General features: G+C 44.2%; 1 protein-coding gene across 2 annotated transcripts in view; it reads right to left on the bottom strand.

Annotated features, from left to right (window-relative positions):
- Nucleotides 1–1,415: 1,415 nt before the first annotated feature.
- PCSK5 (proprotein convertase subtilisin/kexin type 5) overlaps nucleotides 1,416–24,598 on the bottom strand; it is a 416,215-nt gene continuing 393,032 nt past the window's right edge. For both annotated transcript variants that reach the window (XM_059656934.1, XM_059656933.1), the window contains 5 exons: nucleotides 22,634–22,811; nucleotides 18,177–18,394; nucleotides 6,488–6,588; nucleotides 4,941–5,127; nucleotides 1,416–2,125 (listed from right to left, as the gene is read on the bottom strand). In XM_059656934.1, coding sequence (XP_059512917.1) covers nucleotides 1,722–2,125; nucleotides 4,941–5,127; nucleotides 6,488–6,588; nucleotides 18,177–18,394; nucleotides 22,634–22,811 — 1,088 coding nt within the window. In that variant the 3' untranslated portion in view covers nucleotides 1,416–1,721. The remainder of the gene's footprint in view (nucleotides 2,126–4,940; nucleotides 5,128–6,487; nucleotides 6,589–18,176; nucleotides 18,395–22,633; nucleotides 22,812–24,598) is intronic.

Raw genomic sequence — 24,598 nt, 5'->3', positions numbered from 1 at the left:
ACAGAGATTTCTTGTGTCAGTGACACATCATGCTTTAAGAAATAATAAAATGCACAAATTTAGCAAAGATAATACAGTTGCCATATTATAAAATAAAATGATAGACAGGCCTTTATTAGAGTTAGCATGTTTCTTTTCCCACTTTATGTCAGTGTAGCATAATTATTAAGAACATGTGCTATAGGGCCATTCTTTTTTCTTGAATCTTGATTAGCTTTCTGTGACCTTGGGCTAGTTACTTAACCTCTCTTAGCCTTGGGTTACATATAAAACAGAGTAATAATGGTACCAACCTCATAAAGTTATGTTGGTATTAAGTGGGGTAATTTTTCTGAAAGGTATTTAGCTTGGTACCTGATATATAGTAGGTGCACGATAAGTTTTTTTTTTTTATAATTATCATCATCATCCAAAAACGTCACTTTCTAACCAGAAGTGGTTATCTGCTCCTGGTGTCTATGACTTCTGTTTTGACCAGGAAGTCCATAAAACCCTGCTTAAGTTATTTCTTAAGAGGACAGCAAAGAGTCCCTCTCTCTGCATTATCTGCAGAAAAAGTGTCCCGGATGCATGAATTCCAGCATGTACTTGACAGGAAAGTGGGAAAAGGGAGGCATAGAATATCTAGAAACAAAAATCACAGGGACAAAAGGTGTTGGAAGGCTGGTCAGCACCTGGATTAAATTAGTGAGTAGAAAGTTGGGATTTTCCAAGTAAGACTCCATTTCAACTTTTCTATGAAGAGTACACAGTTCCATGACAGGCTATTGGTGAAAGCTCTCTGATTTAGTAGCTAAAGTCCTTTTTTTTTTTTTTTAGAGTTTTGGTCATTCTACCCATTTTATGTTCGGTTAACACAGCCATTATGTTTTTATTACTTGATGTGTTAGTTGATGTTTCCAACCAGAAACACTCTTAGAAAATCATGAGGGTGTAATGCTGCAATTCTTGGAAAGTTAGTGATTTCTTTCCTACTGGGTTTGCTGCTATCTCTTGCCTGAGCTGGCTTTGCCCTTAGAATCAAGATGACTCTGGATTAATGCAGATGAACCAGAGCCTAGCAAACACATGATTCCTCAGCTGCGATGCTACCTCCTTTTTCTTTCCTCATCTCTAAATAGGTCGTGACCAGCCTCAGTAGAGGTGGTCTCTTTTGTTCACCAGAGGCGGTCTGGAGTCAATTGTTAAATAGCGTGAGGAGGAGAACCTTCTTTAGTTGCCCTTACAGAATGGATAGCTGCCTAAAGAGAGCTATTGGGAGACTAATCCCCCAAGATAAACAATTCATCTCCTTACCCCCCAAAATCATTGACAGAATTCCAGGGGCAGTAGATATCTCCACAATACAGCCATGAAACAGATTTTCTATAGGTCCATTTCCTTTTTTAGGGAAAAAAAAAAGTCACAAAGAACAGTTTGTACAAATCTCACTTGTTTTTACTTCCTGTGTTTTGTGTCTGGACATACTAGTATTGTTTTGAAGAAAATCCTTCGAGATTTTATTCTTGTTCCTCAATGATGGTTGAACGATTCTGGTTTATTTGGTTTAGCCACTCAAAGGATGAATGAAATGTTTCAGCATTCTTACATAATCTAGTTGGAATCATGGTGAAGACAACAAATGCAAACACCCACACATCCACCTGGTGTGTGAGGATAAAACCCCAAACTGTGATGCTCACATGCATGCCTGTGAGTAGAATGGGGTGGGTGGCCTCTGTTTACTGATAGGAGTAGCTCTCATCATCGTATTCCAGCTCATCTTCATCATCATCATCCAGCAGCCCATACTTAAATTTCCGGTAGACAGTGCCATCCTGGCCCATGTAGACTATGTCATCCTCGTCATCCTCATCAAAGTCACGGTCCCTGTACTCAATCACCTGATCCTCTTCAAAGTTGGTGCTCTCACGATAGTTGCTCTTATAGGAGGAGTAAGACTTGCTAGGGTCAGCCAGCTTTTCATAGCCCTTCTCTACTGGCTGGGCTCGGCTCCGCGATTTCCTCCAGACGATCACAGCTGCCCCAATCAGAAGCACCAGCATAATAAAGGAGGTGATGAACAAGGCTGTCTTCGAATGCTCAGGGGCAGACCCCATCTCACTTGGTGGAAGGATGCACTCGTCTGTTGGAAGATGACCCCAAAGGAAGAGGGGAGAGAGAAAGGATGAGAAAAGATGGAATGGGGGAAATTAGTTTCTGATGTTAAGAACTTCACCTTTATCTATTAAATCTAAAATGGTAGAATCCCTCTCTGATTTTCTTAACAGTCACACCACTCTGCAGAACTGTGGTGTGTGTTGCATGAGAGTCCCAGTCTATGTCAAATATGCCATCAAACCCTTCTAGAATGAAGATCAGTTTGAGATCCAAAGGAACCCCCCCTTCCCCCCCTTTTCCATACCTCATGGGTCAGTCGCCAAGTGTCCAACCTTACTCATCGATTCTCTGGTTTCTTTTCCCAGAAAAACATTCCATCTGGGGCCATGATTCATTTAATGCTAAATAAATAACTGACTTTCGCTAAGACTGTGTCCCCTTCTCAGTTCCTCTTAAACCTGGTCCAACATGATTGTGCCACCATTCAAAGACAGGAACAGATTATTTATAAAACCACTGACTCTTATTTCTGTGTTGGGCCATAGATTTACTTAGGTCAACCTGTTACTTGGCAGTTAAGAAAACTGAGGCCCACAGAGAGGAAGTGAGTCTTCACATTGTCAGAGCCAAGAGCTTGTTTGTGGAACAATCAGGAATTCAAATCCAGGAATCCTAACCTTCATACTGTAGTCTGGAGAGGTTAGGATAAACCACTCTGACAAATTTTCAATTTCTTGTTATTATATGGCCCTAATAGGGCAGAGAGAGAAGAACCACCTTTAAATTTCTTAATTAAGATTTCTGAAATTGAGAGTTTTTCCCCCTGTCATTCACCAGCCTCTGTTTTGATGCATTAATTGAGAACATGGAGTAACCAAAATTGTCACAGAAGGAGAGATTAAACCATAACTTAAGTGATGAGTTCATTTTTCTTACTTTTCACCCCTTTATTCAGGTGGTATGATTTGAGTAAGTTACATATATTTTTTTCTCTTCTTTCACCCATCAAATGAGAATGTGCAAGAAAGTATGAAAGAACTAGAGAAAAAACTAGCAGGCCATTTTGGATGGACAAGCTGAAATACATACTGTTTTTCATAAACATTTTTTGAACCACATGAATCTGACTCCAGGATCTTTTATGAGAGGCTCTAGGTACATTGTACATACTAGCTTAATATATAATGCTCCTGCCAATTGTTTTAAGGGAAATTATTTTTGCTTATTAGATATTGGCTGATTATATCTGATTCATCACCACTATATCTCTTTTTGTTGGAGGCAGTACACTAGTGATAAAGAAGTTTTCTATTTTATTGTAACTTTCATTCTCATGGGATTTTGCTCATTAAGCAGAGTTCCTTCTAAAGTAACAGCACTATCATTATGGCTTTCATTAACAATACAGCACAGAATTTTCCCCTGGAGGCAATATTAAAGCACCAGAGAAATGGATAAGCAATCGGTGTGTGGTACTTGGCGATAAATACTGCCTGAGGCAGGAGCATCAACAAAAGACCTTTGAATTACTAGGGCGTCATATGCAATCACGTCTTATGGTTCCACAGTCTTAAGTCTGCAGAGTCAGGGTCGGCCTCTGTGATCTGGTTTCTTTGAAGGAGCAAGTGTCTCAGTAAAGAATGAGTAGGTAATCAAGAGTGTTTAGGCTTCTGCAGAGTTGCCCCAGGTGGATCTTTGAGAGCCACAGAGGCCCAGGAAAGCTGACTAATTTTTAATAGGAGCAGGCTTACAGAAACTCTGCACCCAATATGCACACACTTCTGGTTCCATTTAAAGCCATCGGTGTAATTAGGATTATTATTCTTAGCTGACACAGCATGAGTATTAGGCAATCAGACCCTGAAGGTGGATGTATATGAGGAGCTGGAGAAATCACCTGCTTGTGGGGGTGGGAAAAATGAAAGAAGGAAATCATTAGTTTTTGGAAAGATGCTATTTAGAATTTAATTGAAAAGGCTGATTAAAACCATAAAATAGAAATGGCTAGTAGCAGTTATGGATCCAGGATATACTTCACTTATAAATGGACATGCTCCCAATAGTATTAGTCTGTTTTTGTCAGGCCATGATACATCTGAAGCCCATGGAAATGATTTGCTTCTGGGCTAGAGATTATATTTTATGAAAGTATTTTTTATTTTTAAAAAGAAATCACTCCATTTGGGGTCTTTCTAAGTTTGTGGCCAATGGGAACCAAGTACCCTTAAAAATTGAGTTGGGAGTGGGAGACATTGTGGGGACTGGGAATTGGTTAAAAGGTTTGTTTCCTTTTATCCTTCAATGAAAGTTCATTTCTAAAATGATTTAGGTCTCTAATAGGAAGCCTAGATTTGGACTGATTTCTACAGAATGATTCTTTATGATAATACTGGCACCAGCTTTCTTGATAGTTGATTCTTTTCCTTTTTTTCCCCAGAAGGGAAGAATAAAAAAGTTATAAAGTAACATTAGAAAGATAAAATTCTAGACCTATTTGAGCTCTAATGTTGGAGGGAGCACAGTAGTGGAAATAAATGCAGGCTTTGCAATCCAAAGGACCCAGATTCTAATTCCAGATGAGCCTCTTAACATTGGTGTGGACTTGGGCATGCTAATCAAACCCCTTGAGCCTCAGTCTCCTTATCTGTAAAATGGGATTAATATTATCTACTTATATGAGATGATGGACAGAAAGTTTCAAGTACAGTAGGCACATATCAGGCCTCAATAAAGAGGTAGCCCTATTGACTCTTCTGATCTCTCTATCCTCTCTCTCCTGCTCCCGTCAGCTTCCTGAGGTCATGCCCTTCCTTTGCAGGCTGCTCTTCCTCTCCTCTCACCTGTGGTATTCTGGCAGTCACAGCAGTCCTGGGTATCGGTGGGATCAGAGGAGTTGCAACAGTGCAGGCAGCGGCTGTCATCCATGACCAGCAGCAGGTTGGCGGGGCACATGGTACAGTTCTTGTCGCCAGGTCCTTTGCATTCTACACAGCTCTCGTGGCATTTTTCACAGTTAAATTTCTCCCCCTGTTAAGATCAGGAAATTCCTTTTGAGTGGGGAGGGAGGCATATCTTATCTCCATAAGGAAAGAAGGCATATGGGGGACAGCAAAAAGGTGATCTGTTCTGGGTGAAAGACCGAACCAAGTCTTTGTACTCGGATGGAATCATTGCTGGCCCTTTCCCTCTGAGATCTGCTGCTAACAATAATGAAAGAACAGGCTTGAAGACCAGCTCAGGTTCCAGACTGATAGCTCATGTGCTGTGCCTGAGAAAGGACAGGTTTTGTCTGGCCCACCCTACACTGACCTTCACAGTTTAAAATTCTTCTTCATTCATTGCCCACACTTCAAAGGGGAGTTATTTCACATGTAAGTTTGCACTAAGGTTTTCTTCGATCAAGCACCCTTGGCTCATTATCTGCCTGGCCTCTCATTCTGTCCTAGAAAAACGTAAGTTGTGATTGTTTAACGAAGGCAGCTAAATCTCCATGAGAAGGGAATTGAGAGACGAGGAGAAAGTGGCCTCCCTCCTGACAAGTTGCTCCTTCCCTACTGCTGGAAACATAGACTGGGGAAGATAGGCACTTTGGAAAGATGATGTAACAGAAAAAGAAGAAATGGACAATATCTTTGTTGAGCACCTTGGCATGTTTTAGGCACTGAGAAGGTGCTTTCTCAGCTATTATTATCTCATCAAATCCTGGATTAGAAGACAGAAACCCTGGGTTGAATTCTGGCTTTGTTACTTACTATTCATGTGGTCTTTACCAACTCTTTAATCTCTCTGAACTTCAGTTTCACCAAAGAGTAATAAGGGCTACTGTCAGAATATAAAGAGCTCAAGTGTGAATATGTTGGGTCATGCTTATTTCACCATGGAGAGATTTACTCAACTTCTAAAGTTTGGAAACATAATCAAGAAGTTAGCAGACTCAGAAAACCCATGATTTCTAGGCAAGCAAGTGAAAATACATCTTAATACACAGTGAAGGGGGTAGAAGAAATGAAAAGATAATATCAGCTATGGAGTTCTGGCTTTATTCAGATGTTCCACGTTAGACAGCAATGAGGTAAAAAAGATATTTCTAATTTCTGACATAATGTTCCTATGTTACCCTGAAACTACTAAGGTCACGAGCAATGAATGAAGAGTTAATTCTGAAGCCCTCATGACTTAACTTCCCCATTTTATATCTCAGATGTTCTCAAATGAAAGCTATGGGTGGCTAGCACCATTAATCCATGATTCAATGTAGAAGATTTAAAAAGATTAAACCTGCACAGTATAGGAATTTTAGGCCTGTTTTACTTTGCCTAGAATGACAGGCAGAAGCCAGTTCATTTTGTGGGAGGGCAGAAGGCACACTATGCCCAGCTCTCAGTACCTCTCCCACTCTGTATTCCCCCACAAGACAGTCCGAGGTGCAGGTTCCTCCCGCCAGGTGGTAACTCCACACACAGGATAAGCACTGCAACGCTCCTTTTCCTGAAAGAAAAAAAATGATTCTAAGTTATGAGACTGACCTTAGATTTCAACCTCTGACTTGGTTCCAGACACGTAGGAGCATGGAATATGTTAAGGAAATGGAAGTGGAAGGGTCAAATGATTGAGGATATGAAAAAAAAAAAAAAGTCTGCAAAACACCAAGTGAAGACCATTAGTTATCCAATTAGTTAAATTGTTGTAAACTTTCAGTTTGGAAATTGAAGATTTAGAGATGACAGATCTTTTATTAAAGCAAGAGGATTTTCTGAGAATGAGAAATCATATAGAATGTTTATAAAACCTTTATTTGTCATTCTGCTTATTTTTTTTTTTATTAACTAAGATGTCTTTATTTTTGTGTGTGTGATTAATCACTATGCTTTCATTATGTTCAATTTGTAACAACATGAGGAACTGTATTAAAGGGTCGCAGCATTAGGAAGGTTGAGACCACTGGTCTAAGGTTTATTTCGACCTCAACTGCTGGCCCCTACCCAGCCTGGCCCTGTTCCGGGATTGGGCAGGAGGCAACCAACTGATGTGTTTCTCTCCCATCGATTCTTTCTGTCTTTCCCTCTCTCCCCCACTCTCTCTAAACATCAAATATCCTCGGGTGAGGATTAAAAAAACAAACCAAGGTGGGTAACTTGGTCAGAAGGTGAGATCTTCAAAGTGCGTGCCAGCCCGTCCTCCCAAGGGGTCAGGACTGAATGCTGGAGAGCATCTCCAGGAAGGCCTGGGCGGATGGCGCCTCCGCATTCCGGAAGGTGTCCTGGACTCTGGCGAACAGGCTGAAGGCTCTCTCCTGCGGACACAGGAACCCGAAGCGGTTCTCATCGAACAGGGTGACGACTCCAGTGCTGGACTCGGTGAAGCCATGTGAGGTAGACGTGTGCACGCCATAGAAACACATCCTGCAGGTTCGGGGGTAGTTCTGGTCCGTTGAGCGCACGCCCTCAGGCAGAACAAACGGGACAGGCTGCTCCTCCGCAGCTGCAGCCCCGGACTCCCCGACGCTGGGCTGGGCAGGGCTCTGCCAGCCATGGCCCTCGCTTTCCTCAGTCCCGTCTTCTTGCTGCTGCTCCCGGAGCACCTGCTCCTCCATCTCCCGGACCACGCGGGAGAGCTCGTCGACGTCCCAGAAGATCTCGCCATCTCGCATCTCGATGCGGCGCATGAGGTGGATCTGTAACGTCTGGAATAAGGTTCCGGTGATCTCCGTGACCCTGGCACACTTCCCGTGGAAGCTGAGCATGGCGATCATCGGGCCATAGCGATTGGATCTGCATTGGAAGAGGCCTGGCCTGATGAGGTCGTCCGGGTGGCTGGGCGGGAGGTAGAGGCGGCGGTAGGTCCGGCCGTCATACTGCTGCCTGTCCTCCTGCACCAGCATCCGCCCCCATTCCACCCGAAGCTGCATTAGGAAATCATTCAGGTGGTCTGTCTTCTTGCACCAGGTTTGGAGCCTGTCCTTCCGAATCTGCAGGTGGCGGCCGTGGGGCCTGCGGTGGCGGCCTTCCATGCACTCCACCGCGGCTGATTTCCGCTCCGTCAGGCGGATTCGGAACGCGGGCTTGAATGGCATCGGGCCGTCCACCTGGGTGTGAAGACAAGGCCTGTACGTCCACGCAGTGATGCCTAAGCCGTCCACCGCTGCATACAGCAGTGTTTTAAAACCCTCAGCATCTAGCTGCCACAGTCCCAAAATGTGTCTGTATGGGTGGAGCAGCTTCGCATAGACTTCTCGGTAAGACGTACCCACCGTCTCCAGATTCTGCAAGTTTTCACCAACGCCAAACTCCTCCCGGCAGCGCTGTCGCCAGATGCTGTCGATGTGCAGGATGCGGCGGAATTTGGTGCAGACCTGGGCCAGGCTGGCCAGGTCGGTGCCGGGGAGCGAGGCGAAGATCTCCACCAGCATCTCCACCGGCAGGTCCTGCAGCGAGCAGTGCCGGGGCGGCCTGGGGCTCGCGATTCCTCCACTCCCCGCCCAGCAACGCGCTGCGGCGTCCGCCTCGAGGTGCTTTTCTGCCAGGGCTGGCTTGCCCTCGGCCGCTGCCATCTCAGCTGGGCGCTGTTGCTTCTGAGGACACCGCTTGCCCTCGGCCTCTGCCATCTCAGCTGGGCGCTGGCGCTTCTGAGGAAGACGCTTGCCCTCAGCCGCTGCCGTCTCAGCTGGGCCCCGGGGCTCCTGACGACACCAACATCCCCACGAAGAGCCCAAGCCGCAGAGGCAAGCACACTCCTCCATCCTCCTCGCTGAACAGCCACTGCAGAGTGGGCTGCTGCTCCTCCTCCACCGGCTTTTAAGCTGGCTGGGTCCGCCCTAAAGTCCAGCCACGCCCTCCAGGGCCTAGCCACGCCCCCTCAGAGAGGAGCCAATTGTAGGACTTTAAACCCATACCCATTAACAGTCACCTCCCTTTCCCAGTGCCCCCTCCCTGTCCTCCCGCCCTAGCCCCAGGCAGTCACTAATCTGCTTTCTTTTTTAAAAAATTTTTAAATTAAATCTTTATTGTTCAGATTATTACATTTGTTCCTCTTTTTCCCCCATAACTCCCCTCCTCCCAGTTCCCGCCCCACCCTCCGCCCTCACTCCCCACCCACTGTCCTCATCCATAGGTGCACGATTTTTGTCCAGTGTCTTCCCGCATCTCCCACACCCCTTTCCCCCCCCCAAGAATAGTCAGTCCATTCCCTTTCTATGTCCCTGATTCTATTATGATCACCAGATTATTTATTCACTTGATTCTTAGATTCACTTGTTGATAGATGCATGTTTGTTGTTCATAATTTATATCTTTACCTTTTTCTTCTTCTTCCTCTTCTTAAAGGATACCTTTCAGCATTTCATATAATACTGGTTTGGTGGTGATGAACTCCTTTAGCTTTTCCTTATCTGTGAAGCTCTTTATCTGACCTTCAGTTCTGAATGATAGCTTTACTGGATAAAGTAATCTTGGTTGTAGGTTCTTGGTATTCATCACTTTGAATATTTCTTGCCACTCCCTTCTGGCCTGCAAAGTTTCTGTTGAGAAATCAGCTGACAGTCATATGGGTACTCCCTTATAGGTAACTGAGTTTCTTTCTCTTGCTGCTTTTAAGATTCTCTCTTTGTCTTTTGCTCTTGGCATTTTAATTATGATGTGTCTTGGTGTGGTCCTCTTTGGATTCCTTTTGTTTGGGGTTCTCTGCACTTCCTGGACCTGTAAGTCTATTTCTTTCACTAGGTGGGGGAAGTTTTCTGCCATTATTTCTTCAAATAGGTTTTCAATATCTTGCTCTCTCTCATCTTCTGGCACCCCTATAATTCTGATGTTGGTACATTTGAAGCTGTCCCAGAGGCTCCTTACACTATCTTCATATTTTCAGATTCTTTTTTCATTTTGCTTTTCTGGTTGGGTGTTTTTTGCTTCTTCGCATTTCAGATCTTTGCCTTGATTCTTGCGCTCCTCTGGTCTGCTGTTGGGAGTCTGTATAGTATTCGATATTTCAGTCCGTGTATGCTTAATTTCTAGTTGGTTCTTTATCATAACATTGAGGGTCTCATTAGATTTCTTGAGGATCTCACTACATTTATTGGCAGCTTCTAGACAGTTCTTGAGAGACCTTAAAAGTGTGGTTCTGAACTCAATATCCTCCATTGACAGTTCTGTCCTGTTTCTTTGTCTCCGCATTTTTTATGCTTTCTTGGTGCACCCCCTAGTGGTCTTTGTACGCAGTCTTGTTGTAGTTAAGCCTTGATTGTTGTCGGCAATACCGGGGGTGATTTGACCTCCAGGCTAACTGGATATGAGAGTCTGCTGTGTCTGCAGTGGGAGAGCTTCTGTGCTGGATCTCTAGGGCGGTGCTAATCTAGCGTTTTCCTGAGGCTATCCGGCAAATGGCTCTGCACAGGACTTGGGCAGGGCGGGTCCCCAGGGATCTACAGGGCGGGCTGGAGCGAGCAGTTATGGCTGCTCTCAGTTCCGTCCCTAGGGGCTCTGCCTCACAGAGTCCCAGCAACCGCTGCAAACCTCGGAGAGAAAGCTGCCTTCGAGTTCCGACCGAAGCCAGACAGTCCCTCTTCTCCCGTTTGAGTCTGGGTCCCTAGAGACTCGCCCGGATCTGGAGCTCAGAGTCTGAAACTCCCTCCCGATTGAAAACAACAACCGCGCCCTCCGCCTCCAGCCCGCTCCGCGTGTACTCCGCACCTTAGTATTTCACTTCAGCACTGCGCCTCCTCTGAGTCTGGGTATGATATTCTCTTTCCTCCTATTTGTAGAATTTCCACTCAGCCAGCCTTCCTGTGGTTCTGGATGATGTCCGTTCCGTCTTTTAGTTGTTTTTTGAAGTGGTTGTTCGAGGCAGCAATCTCTGGCGTTAACCTATGCCGCCATCTTGGTTTCCTCTCACTAATCTCCTGCTTATTTTTAACTAGTATAGAGGACAAGGATTATACCAGCTGACTTTGGGGATTCCCCAAACTCAATAATTCATGATTAGGCAGTTCCTAATTGAGAAACATCACCAGACTTGAAAGTTAAAATGCTAGGGCTAAAAGAATTTAACAGAATATTTTGTCTAATCATTCTTAATTTTGAGGATGGTGGTGATAGTTTCCTTTGAAATTCTCCTGAAATCTATAAACTTTCTTCTCAGAAATTTGACATCCTATTTATTATTTTTTTAAATAAATAAAAACTAAGGCTCAGATATGTGAAGTCACTCATTCAAGGTTACACAGGTAATAATGGCTGAGTCACAATTCAAATTCAGGTTTTTTTTAACTCACACTCCAGTGCTCCTTCTATCATACTATCTACCTTAACACATGAACCACCAAGTAGAGGAGGTCTGGATCTATAGCTTCTGTTTCCTGTGGAGGTAATAACCCTCTCTCCTAATTCACAGACCCCAAGAATGACTGGCTCAAGCATTTCTTTCTATTCAAATATCAAGGGATAACTAAGAGTTTGGAGACAGGAGACCTGAGCTCTAAGAAGACTCTGGCAGTTTTGCTGAGAATATCAAAACAGAAGCCTAGAGACAGACAGGACATGGAAAGTGCCTGGTATTGTGAGTTGGAATTTGTATAGGTCTTCCGATCAGAAGAATATTGAAAAGAGTGGTTAGTTAAACTTGAACTAGAACTGTGAGTTCTGTCCTTCAGATTCACTATGGAGTTAGCACTTCATGTCTGATCTGTGAACTCAATCATTTATAAAGTTTCTATGGAAAAATGAATTCTGAGCTATGAACAACATCTTAGAGAATAAACCTTTATTGCTCAACTGCTTCGATTAGGGCTGTCTGTCATGATATAAATTCAAAGCCATTCTATTTTTATTTTACTTCTAGATTTATACAGAATTTCCTACATGTCTGGGACATAACTACAGTCTCTGATGAAAGAATCAATCTTCCCCTACTTCCTTTCTTCCTACCCTACATTTTTCTAAAATATAGTTTACATGTCTTACTCCAATTTTAAAATAAAGAAGTGTGGGTTTTGTTTTTCTTTATGAAGAGAAATTTAGGGTAGGAAAAATTAAAAGAGGAAAAAATGGTTACAAAATGTGTACCTTAAGGTTGGTTAAATTTTTTTCAGAAGACCAGCAGCAATTTGGCTGAGGCCTAGGTCCTGGGCAGTCCCCAAAGGCACTACCTGTCACCTTGGGTAACAAATCAGTAATTCCCTTTAAATCTCCTACATTGATTTATGGCAAAATCTCCACACTTAGGGCACCCAGAGTCTTTTGCAAAAGGCAGTTTGTTAATTTCCAGAATGTTTTCTCTGTTTTCAAGTTTAACACCCGACATTTATCATTGCTTCTAAGGATCTGCAGGAGCCTTGGGACCTATAAAGACAGCTTTGGTATTTCCTTAAAATTCAGAACAGCTCACCATCTGCTCTACCTTGGACTGACCCCCATGGGATGAATTCGCCAAGGCAGAGCAACCCTGGGGGCTGTTTATGGCATTATTTACACAGAGAGAGGCAGCTTGGGAGAGTTAGGGGGGTTGGGCTACTCAGCCTGGATTTTTATTTCAAACAATTTTGTGAGGAAGATAAATAAAAAGTTAAGTGTGTGAAGGCAAGGAATAAACTAATTGTGGAGGAACCAATTGCATACAAACATATATACTTATTAGGCCTGGTGTGCTCCTCCCCCCCTCCCGCACTTTACCTAGTGCTTTTAAACTTTTAAAAAATACCCTAATATTAGTAGGCAGTCAAATGTGAATAAAATACAATCTAGTTGGCAAGTTACAATTTTCCTTTTATTTTTCATACATCCTCAGTTCTTAGTATGATGACTAATGTGTATTTTTTAATATATTTTTATTGATTTCAGAGAGGAATGGAGAGGAAGAGAGAGATAGAAGCATCAGTGATGAGAGAGAGTCATTGATGGGCTGCCTCCTGCATGCCCAACACTGGGGACTGAGCTGTAACTTGGGCATGTGCCCTGACTAGGAATTGAACCCTGACCTCCTGGTTCATAGGGCAATGCTCAACCACTGAGCCATGCAGGCTGGGCTGATGACTAATGTTTTAAGAAGAAAGGAATCCATACTTTTTTCAATCAGTATACAGCTTAAGAGAAAACCTGTCCTCAAATTTTGTACACCCAAATCCTATAGTTTCTGATAGGGTTCACTCTTGGCATTGTACATTCTATGAACTTGGACAAATGTATCACCATTATAATAGCATACTAGAGGCCCGGTGTACAAAATCCGTGCACTGGGGCAGGGGAGGTCCCTCAGCCTGGCCTGCGCTCTCTCGCAGTCTGGGACTCCCCCTTGGGGGATGTAGCAGTGTGCCAAGTGGCAGGCGGCCAGGGAGAAGCCCAAATCGAGGCTAGGCACTGCTTGCGCACATCCTGGCCCACTGCACCTGATGCCACAGAGTCAGGAGAGGCTCCCACTGTGGCAGCTGTGCTCCCCAGCTGTGAGCCCGGCTTCTGGCTGAGCGGTGCTCCCGCTGTGGGAGCACACTGACCACCAGGGGGCAGTTCCTGCATTGAGTGTCTGCCCCCTGGTGGTCAGTGTGCATGATAGTGACTTATCATTCTGGTCGTTCCACCATAATGGTCGCTTAGGCTTTTATTATATAGGCTAGAGGCCCAGTGCACGAATTCGTGCACTTTTGGGGTCCCTCAGCTAGGCCTATGGATGGGGCTGAAACCAGCTCTCCGATATCCCCTGAGGTGTCCGGGATTGTGAGAGGGCACAGGTCAGGCCAAGGCACCCAGAGGTGCATGATTGGGGCCGGGGAGGGACGTGGGCGGGCTCCAGGGCGTGTCCAGTCCATCTCATTCAGTCCCAATTGGCTGGACCCCAGCAGATGTCAAAGACTTAGAAAAAAAAGGGGAATATGAAATATCTCAATCAATTTTATGTTGACTGTATATTAAAATACTATTTGGGGTATATTAAAGGAAATATATGAAATTAACTTTACCAGTTTTTTTTTTTAATGTGACTCCTAGATGTAAAGTTATATGTATGTCTTGCATTATATTTCTCTTGGGTACTGCCGAAACATCATGCTGTGAGAGTCACAAAAGACATTCTGGGACTCGTCTGAATAGCACATGACCATTCCCAGGTTAGTGTGTGTAGATTGTCCACTAGTCTGAGCACTTTCTATCTACGAGTAATTTAATGTGTATATTCCTGAGAGCCACTCTCTCCATTTTTCCCCCTTCTCGGTTTTAACACATTTCTTTCGGTCTAGGCTGCAACCACCAGAGCAAAGTGGGGGCTGTGACTCTGGCCCCGGGTTGAAGAGAAGAAATGCAGGAATCCTGGCCCAGAGCAGAGGGAAGCGGCTCCTTGCTGAAGACCAAGACCAACCCTCAGGCACCTCAGCCTCTAAGCAGCCCCGCAGTCAGGGTGGGACTGCGGGTTCCTCGAACTGTTGTAGTTTCATCGTTTCTTGTAGTTTTTCCTGCTCCTCCGACTGTAGCTTCTTTTTTTTTTTTTAAATATATTTTATTGATTTTTTACAGAGAGGAAGGGAGAGGGATAGAGAGTTAGAAACATCGATGAGAGAGAAAGATCCATCAGTTGCCTCCTGCACACTCCCCACTGGGGATATGCCCGCAACCAAGGTACATGCCCTTGACCAGAATCGAACCCTAGACCTTTCAGTCCACAGGCCGATGCTCTATCCACTGAGCCAAACTGGTCAGGGCCGACTGTAGCTTCTTGAGCCTTTTCTGACCCGATGGAGTTCACGGCCCCTCTGTTTTTGTTTCCTCTTGCAAAGCTCCTCTTTTTCTTTCTCTGATTCTAGCTGTTTCCTTTTCCCTGTCCTCTGCCTCTTTGTCTCGGAGCTTTTGTTCTCTTTGCTGTTCCAGCTGCTGAAATTTCTGCCGTCAGGGTTGCGGTTTTACTTAATTGACGCACCACCCAGGGGTTTGGTCGGAGGAAAAAAGCCAGGCCATCGCGGCCACGCCAAGCCCTGGCCTCCCACGTGAGCTCCGTGCGCCACACCCTGGCCTCCCACGTGAGCTCCCTGCGCCACGCCCTGGCCTCCCACGTGAGCTCCGTGCGCCACGCCCTGGCCTCCCACGTGAGCTCCGTGCGCCACGCCCAGTGGCCTCCCACGTGAGCTCCGTGCGCCACGCCCTGGCCTCCCACGTGAGCTCCGTGCGCCACGCCCTGGCCTCCCACGTGAGCTCCGTGCGCCAAACCCTGGACTCCCACCGTGAGCTCCCTCCGCAGGCGCTCTCAGTTCTGAAGCTGACTCACTCGCAGCACAGGGCGCCGTACAGGACGTGCACCTGGAAGCATCTGGTCTGTCATCTCGCGGTTGGGGGTCCAGCATGGGGGTGTCCGCGTTGCGCATCTCCCCACACTTCGCCAACACCCTGACCACCTCGCTGGGCTTCTCTGAGCCCGACTCCTTCAGGGCAGTCCCTCCTGGGAAGTCTTGTAGGCCCTTCTCCCGGCTGCATCGTGGAAGGAGGAGCCCCAGGCGTGGCTGGTGGGGACATCGGTTTTGAACTTGGTGGCGAGCACCTTGAGGACAGCCTTGCCGTGGGAGCAGGGCAGGAGTGACTGGACCAGACTCTTGCTCTCCACCCCGCCCTTGAAGCGCATGCAGGCCACGGTGCCCTTGGAAACCCGGAGGGCGGGCGCCTGGTGGTGGTGGCCCGTGCGCTCAGCCTTGCATTTTCTACAATGCAACCTCCCAGCTGGAAATGGCTGTCCTGCTGCTTCAGCTGCGGAAGGGCCATGCTGATGGTCATCTTTGTGATGGGCGTGAGGTGGAGGCCGTACATAGGGCGGACCTCCACTGTCCGAGATGGGTCAAGGACTTGGTAGCTGCTGCCTCGGTGGGGCTCTGCCGGGGTCCCAGGCTGCTGCACTGGCTGGAGCTCACCGATGTCCCCAAGGACCCCAGCAGGTATGGCTGCCCTTCCTGGAGCTGCCACAGTCTGCTGAGGCGCTGATGCAACCCACCACCTCTGCCTGCCCATGTGGCAGTGCTCAGTGCTAGAGCTACAAAGGTAAGACATTAACTTGTGCCTTTTCGGACTTCAGTTTACAGTGAGGGACAAAGAATAAGTAAACTGTTACAAAATATGTCCTCTGCGCTTCAGGGACCTTGTCTGTCTTGTTCACAGTTGTCTTCTTACGTAGTTGTTGTTGAATATAGAGCAGTGGTTCTCAACCTGGGCTGCACATTAGAATCACCTGGGAATCTTTTTAAAATCCTGATTTCTGGGCCTCATCCTCCAGAAATTCTGTTTCTTTGTTATGGGGTGGGGCCACAACATTAGTAACAAAGAAACAGAATTTCCGGAGGATGCAGCCAAGGTTGAGAACCACTGATATAGAGGGTGCAGATGACATTGTCTGGGCCATAGTGCTGGATAAATATTTGCTGAATAAATAAAGAGATGAATGAACGCAGAGGACTAAAGGAACACAGAGTGGAGGTGGTTAGGAACGGCTTTTTAGAGGAAATGCTAATTATAAAATTTATATAGAAGAAGGGCTAAGAATAGCAAACATAATGAAAAAGATGACAGGAATGTATCCTACCAGCTGTCAATTGAAATATTGTAGGAGGTAGGGACCTAAGAAATGTCCAAATCTGTAGAGAATTTTTTATGAGTTTACTTGAGCCAAACTGATGATGATTGCTGGGACGTAAAACCTCAATAGGTTGGAAAAATGCTCTGGAGAATAGCGGTTTTGCTGCTTATTTTGTACTTTAGGATGAAAGGAGGAGACATTAGGAGGGTTACGTGAAATCCATTGGTGATAGTTAAGGGGATGGGAGAAAGCAAAGTGGGGAAATCTCTGGGATTGATAAAAAGGCAAAATAGAGAAACACATACTTCTTTACATTGGTGGGTACAGGATAATTAATACTTAACATTTACAGCACATAGAAGTGATATTCAGGAACAAGATAATAGTCAGGGATCTGTGGTCTTGTGCTCTGGTACAGGCAGTTGTGCCTTGAAGGGTCTGGAAAAGGAGTACTCTGACATTTCAAAGTTATGCTATCTTAGATGCAAAAAGAAAATAGACAGGCTCACTTAAGGTAAAGACTGACCTTTGTCAAGGAAGATACTGGCCTAGGACATGACTACCCTTTATGACTCTCTTTTAGTTAGAAATTTTTATGTTCAAATCATCATATGTGGTTACTTTAGGTCTCTGAGTTTTTTGTTTTTGTTTTTAATATATATATTTTTATTGATTTTTTTACAGAGAGGAAGGGAGAGGGATAGAGAGTTAGAAATATTGATGAGAGAGAAACATCGATCAGTTGCCTCCTGCACACCTCCTCTGGGGATGTGCTTTCAACCAAGGTACATGCCCTTGACCGGAATCGAACCTGGGACCCTTCAGTCCGCAGGCTGACACTCTATCCACTAAGCCAAGCTGGTTAGGGCAAGTCTCTGAGTTTTTTTAAGGCCCTCCATGCAGGACTCCCCTGAGCTAGTTAGCTTTATGATGTGGCCCTTTTTTTATCCAGAGAGTTATCATGGATGCATGATGATCACATTTCTCTGTCAAGCTATGGAGGAAAGTGAGCGGATAGGGATTTTAGAAAGGTCACTCCGGTACTATTGTACAGGATGACCTGGGGCGGGGGGAGAGCACAGTGGGTCCATTAACAGAAAGAGTAAATATCAGAGGAAACCCAGGTTGTGTTTGCTCTGGGACATGTTGATTTTAAGGATCTCTGGGACAGATAAGTAGGTATCCGGAACCTCAGAATGGAGCTTGGGAGAGTTTGAGGCAGATTTCTTAAGTAGTTGTTGAAGGAATGAAAATAACTTTCACTGGGGAGAAAAGATTCCAAGGTCAACAGGTAGAGAAGGAAGACAGAGTAGGTGTAAAACACTTCCTGGAGGAGACAATACAATCTGAAGAGGCAGCGGTGTGGTACAGGAGTAGCCCAGGTCAGAGGGCAGGTGCAGAAGCTGAGAGAATACAGAGGGTGCTGATGCTGGAGGACTGGTTATGAGGTTGTCAAGCAAGAGGACCAACCAAAGGTGGTGGGGAAACAAGAGGAAGGGAAACTTTGTATTTTTCCATTCACACGTGCAAAAGGATAGATACACGCTTACCTTTGCATTCATGGCAAGTCGGATGGCATCTCTCACAGGTCTGTGTCTTTTGGTCTGCATAGTAATGATCTGGGCAGGTGCGACGACACTCGCCCTTGGAGTGGAGCAGAAAGAAAAATGTATCGCAAGACAGGCAGTCAGTGGGCCTTGGGCCCCTGCAGGCCTTGCAGCTCTTGTTGCACCTCTCACACCGTCCAGTGGAGTTTGCTGCATAATATCTGCAACCAAGGAGGGAAGCAAAGACTAAATTCTTTTTTTCTTTTTTCTTTTGAGAATTTCTATGAGTTTATTTGAGCCAAACGGACGACATGTGCTGGGGAACAAGTTCCCAAATGTTCCTGCAAAGACCATATTCTAAGCTTTGAAAAATCATGATTAGCCACACAAGCTTAATTTATAAACTGGGTGAATTACCTTTTCTCATTAGAATTATTACTATGATAATAAATCTAATGATTCTCAGTTTTCTTATCTGAAAATTAGGCATTACAGCCTCTCCCCTGCTATTTGTGAGAATTGTTAGATAACACATATAAAAGGACTTAGTTCTTATTACATACTAGAGGCCCAGTGCATGAAATTTGTGCACAGGTAGGGTCCCTAGGCCTGGCCAGTGATCAGGGCTGGTCAGGTTCCCCACCTCCCCGCTGCCTCCTTCTCTCACTCCCTCAGCACCCTGCGGCCACCACTGGGGTCGCCTGCCATGTTCTGCACTGCCCCGTGGTTGTCAGCGCAGTCATAGCGAGTGATTGAACTCCCGTTCTCCTGGTTGAACTTCCGAGAGGGCACTTTGCATATTACCCTTTTATATACTAGTATATAGATAGAAGAAGATAGTAGTACCACAGTAGTTATTTACTACCTTTGCCTTCTATATATCCCTGTGTACTTGAAAATTTGAGCTTTAAGTTGTGTTGAATAGCATCAGAGAATGGAAGACATTTTAAATGTACCTCTGAATGGTTCTTCTAATTTCTCAATATAAAAAACATCTTGAAATAGGAAGTGGCATAAGTGATGTTGATGGTTTCATAATAATACATGTAACCTCTATTTAAAAGATTTTTGGACACCAAATGGAACAATAATCACTGTTCATTACTTTTTTATTGTATACCTGATAGTACACTAGGGACTTCATAAACTTAATATTTCACCTTATTGAACCTAAAAATGAAACACTAGAGTGTGGCAGTTAGGAGCTTGCCCTTTGGAACAATTTTACATGGGGTCAAAGCCCAGCCAAACCACTCTGGAGCTGGTTGCCCTTGGGCAAGTCACACAACATCTCTGTATCTCAGGTCTGTAATATGGGGCTAATGTTAGTACCTAAAATTAAACAAGTTATTACTGAGAAACTTGTTAAAACAGTGCCTGACACATTATAAGTAATTAATATATATTAGTGATAATTTATGAATTTCATAGTTAATCATTTCTATTTTGCATATGTAAAAACTGAGGCTCAGAATTTAGACAGTTAGCTTAAGGTCATATAGCTAGTTAAGCAGGACAATGTTATTTTAACTTATCTGTTAAGTAACACTATAAAAAGTGCATTCTTTGAAGGTAAATTTTAAAAAATTCACATAAGGTATAAGAGATAAAAGGAATCACTGTCAAAGATGAATTTCTTGAGGTCATTGAGTCATTTTAGCATCTCTGGGCATATACACCTGAAGCTATTGTAGAACCCCAAAGGTTCAAACCTTGGTTTCTCTGACGCAGTGCTATTGGGTCCATTAGTTTTTTTAAAAAAATGTATTTTATTGAGTTTTTACAGAGAGGATGGGAGAGGGATAGGGAGAGAAACATTGATGAGAGTGGAACATCGATCAGCTGCCTCCTGCACACTCCCTACTGGGTATGTGCCCGCAACCAAGGTATATGCCCTTGGCCGGAATTGAACCTGGGACCCTTGAGTCCGCAGGCCGACGCTCTATCCACTGAGCCAAACCGGTTAGGGCGTAGTTTTTTTGTTTTTTTTTTTTCAGTTTATTTCAGTGCTACTGACTTGTTGAAAACTAACGCCATGGCTAGATACTGCTGAGTCTGCCTCTACCTAGCCATCCATCACTGACCTGAGTGAGTATACTTGTATCTCAGTGGCCCAGCTTGTGGCAAATCAAATATTGTTTCACCTTGTACAGTTAGGTGAAGAATAGTTACTGAAGAACAATTACAGTGAGTCATTCAGTGAAAGTGTGAGGTATTTGAGAGACAAGAGGATGAGAGGTTAACAAAAGAAAACATCAACCATGAACTGAATTGTTGATAAAGATCACATAAGAGTCAAAAGAGAAAGCAATAGGAAAAAGTGAAAATCCATACAGAATGGAAGGACTACACAGGAATGAAGCCAGAAGATCTCATTTTTAGTTTTTACTCCACCATCTACTAGTAGCTGTGTGACTTTGAGTAAGTCATTTAACCTTTCTGAGACTTGCTTTCCTCATCTGTGAAATGGAGAGAATAATATCAACCTCATACAATAGTTGCTGAATCAAATCCTAATGTAAAGATACAGAGTGAGTGGAGATGCTATGTAAACTCTAAAGCAGCCTACAGACATTCTTCACTAATGTTATGAAGATGAAAAGAATCAATAGGAACTCTGGGAAAAATAACTACAGGGTAACGCTAAAAGAAAGACAGTGGAGAGTTTAGTGGATCACATTTAGAGTAGAGTGCCAATGCTTACTTTTATGACTCTTTTGCATAAGGTGTTTGTGGAATCTCTTGAGCCTGTAGCTTTGAGGAGGATCTTGTGCATAAGTACAAATGGTAACTTGGACCTTCAAGATCCTGCTCTGAGGCCAAACACTAAAATAATTGTGTATGTTGAGAATTACACACACAGGGTGCAGAGAATTACATACCTGTCTTTCCATGGCAAACAGATTTAACATATGAAGTTTATGCAATGCATGTAGGTCACGTGGGTCATTGATTTTACAAGAGGAACAATTTCAGTTAAATATCTTCACTTATACCTCATGAATACCCTATTTATTCTCCATTAAAGAGATTTATGGCAACCCATGCCTGTCTCCCAATGGACAACTTCACACACGATGAAACAATTGTCTTATTAAATCCACGGTCTGCAATCTATTCAGATGACCGAATTATACGCCCTTTTTGTGAATAAGAATATTTATGACTTGATTTGAAGAAGATGGAGACTCTTTATATGGGGTACAGATTTTTTTCAGGCACTTATTAGGATGAAGGGGAAGGGCCAAGGTAGGCAGGTCCAGCCCCTCTCTCGTCTGGCAGAGCCCATTCTGCATCGATCCAGTGTGGCTGGTGTGTTTTGAGGGCTGCAATGTGTGTGCCTCTGTGCTGATGGTTGTAGTAACATGTGAAAAAGAAGAGGTGTTTTTCTTCCAAGAGCTTGTCATTTTTGGGGGAAGAGATAGGTAAGAAGAATAAGTTCTTGAAGGTCAAAATCTTTGTCTTACTCACCTTATACATATAAGGTATTCCTCATTAAGCATGTGTTGAATGAAAGCAAATGAATGAGGTAAATCAAAACACAAGGCAGTGTATAGCACTAAAATGAGTCATACAAACAGTGATTGCTATAGAACTGAAGAGATGTGCCAATTTGGGCAAAAGCATTTGGGGAAAGGTTAAGGTTACAGCTTTTCAATCTGAGTCTGGAAACTCTCTGCGCTTTAGGTTAGGGAAGGAAGAGTTAGCAACAGGCCTGTAATCAATCTTTCTCTTCAGCGGGGATGCCTGAGGGTAAAAAAACGATGACCTAGTCAAATCCTCTTCCAAATATGCTTGTCAGAAGGCCTTTTGTTAAAAAAAAAAAAGAAAAATAATAGAGTTCTTATCGGTGAAATGTTTTTAAAAGGATATATCCATGTGTTTAGGTTGCTTATGGCAATTAAACATGTAACTTGAGAGTTTAAGGGGGGCATGGCAGGTTAGAGAATTAGCAGAGAATTAAATGGAGATATTTAACTGAAAATTGTTCCTTTTGTGAAAGCAACATTACACATATATTGCTTAGACATCACATATTAAATGTGATAGAACAAATCCAAATGCAGAAGAGAAAGAACATACGTTCATGGTCTTGAATTTCTCTAAGGGAAGAATGCGTCACCTCTTTCTTGTGATTGCTTTGCAGCCTTTGAATTGTTAGTGAAGTTTGGCATGCGAGTCTGATTTCACAATCTGACCCTTCGTGTTCTCTTGCTGGGTCACTTGCCTCTCCTGTTTCCCTTTTCATTACTCTGAACTGGCAGAAATCCTTTGGGCACTTTTAGGCCTGGGTTGTACTCTCTCATCTTTGTCCTTTACTGGCAGTGAGACTTCAATCTGTTTACCAATATATACGTGTTCTGAGACTTAGCTTCCCCATCTGCAAAATGGGTTTGCTAATAGTGAGATCTGGATTGCTTATGGGATTAAATGAGGGAAAAGTGGGTTGAGCAACTTACCCTTCCCTGCACTGGGGCAGGCACTCCTTTCCCAGCTGGAACCAGCCTGGTGGGCAGGAGAGGCACTGTGTGCTGTGTCGCCCTTCACATGTCCTACAAGAGCTGTGGCAGGGGTCACAACGGTGGCCTTCTTCATTAGTGTAGTAGCCCTCAGGGCAGTCCTGCACACAGCTCATGTCTGCCAAGGGAGGAAAAGAGTCAGTCTTGGTATTAAGTATGGCACATATCTCCCAAACCTCCTCTGCATGCTCTCCACTGTGTACATGGTGGAGGGGGATGCACGAGGAATGAGACAATATCCCTGTGGGCTGATGGCTATCCTTGGGAACTAAGATGAATATCCAAGAAATAGATTCAGCCATAATGTCATTAGGAGTTGAGAGAAAACAGAGGTCAGAGTGGACTGGCCATGTTGGGCATGATAGAAACCAGTCTGTAAAAATGAGCTAGAGGATGGAGGGGGTCTCCCAAGAGAGGGAGCCCACTTAAGGCAGGGGTGAGTCAGGGCTCCATTGAAGAAAGCAGAAAGTGTGATGATGTCTTCCCACAATATCAGCTTTCTATTTCTAGCCTTGAATGTGTTCCCTCCTATATATCAGATTTTATCTTTTGTTCTGCTGTGTTGTCCACATACTATTGCTCTTGAAATTTAAATGAATTTAAAATCAAATAAAATTAAAACTTCAGTTCCTCAGTTGCATGAGCACAGATATAAAGCATTTTCATCATGACACCAAGTTCTGTTGGCAGTGAGACTCTGCTTTGCCCATGTATTTAAAAATTAAATTAAAACCTTAAATCTGCTCTGTATAGAGAGATGAATTGGAGTTGAGTTGTTTAGGTCCACATCACCCCAGTCCTTCCTCCGCCAACCCTAGTGGAGCTGCTGATTCTTGTCTTTTCTTTGTCCTTATTAACATTTAGGGGTGGAAATTGAGGGTGGTTTAATTAGAAAGCAAAGAGCTGAGATTTGCTGGCTTTGCAGTTTAGCACATGGTTCTTAGGGGCAACTTCTTCCCCAGCTTTACCGTAACCTCCCTGAATGGGAGTCAGGCTCTCCTGCATTTTTAGTTAGCCACTGGTCAAGTTTAGACTGGACCATAAGCCAGTTTGTTTCCATAACTATAGCATTAAGCACAGGCACTGGTGGGAAAGCTGAATCATATTAGAGCTGCTGTGGACTCAACCTCTCTACTAGGAGACTCTCTGAGCTACTCAAAGGCAGGGCCATGCCATTCATGTTTGATTTTCCAGCACAACACACAAGGCCAGATCCCCAGTCAATGTTTATTTGGTGGCTATTTTGTTAAAGATAGATGTTCGAAATGGTTCATTGTGCAGCTGCAGTATCGGTTAACTAGGGGGAAGCCTTAATCCCTTAAAGATGAAACATCTCTGTATTAGTTTCCTATTGCTGTAGTAACATATTTCCATAAACTTAGTGGCTAAAAACAGTACAATTGTATTAGCTTACAACTCTGCAGGTGAGATGTCTAAAACGGGCCCAGGGGGCTATTAACCTTGTAGAGAGACTCTGGGGGAGAACCTGTTTTCTTTGCCTTTTCTAGAGTTTGCCTGTACTCCTTGGCTTGTGGCCTCCTCCTCCATCTTCACAGTCACAACATAGACCCTTCTCTCCCTCTCTGTTCCTCTGCTCTGACATCTCATAGCCTTGAACTACTAATGTTGATCATTCTGCCTCCCTCTTATAACAGGGGTGGGCAAACTTTTTGACTCGAGGGCCACAATGGGTTCTTAAACTGGACCTAATCCTCCTAAATCAAAACTATTAATTCAATTACATCTGCAAAAATCCCTTTTACCATATTAAGTACGTATTCCCAGGGTCTGGGGATCAGGACATGGGCATTTATAGGGGGCTAATATTGTTTTTAGGAGGTTTAGTATTGTTCAGTCTACCACAACCTCTGGAGGAATTATCTGGTTTATTCCTAGCCTGACCTT

This window comes from Myotis daubentonii, chromosome 11 (genome assembly GCF_963259705.1).
Source record: "Myotis daubentonii chromosome 11, mMyoDau2.1, whole genome shotgun sequence".
In the NCBI taxonomy this organism is placed as follows: domain Eukaryota; kingdom Metazoa; phylum Chordata; class Mammalia; order Chiroptera; family Vespertilionidae; genus Myotis; species Myotis daubentonii.
Note: the sequence above shows the minus strand (reverse complement) of the source record. Positions and strands in the feature narration are given on the sequence as shown.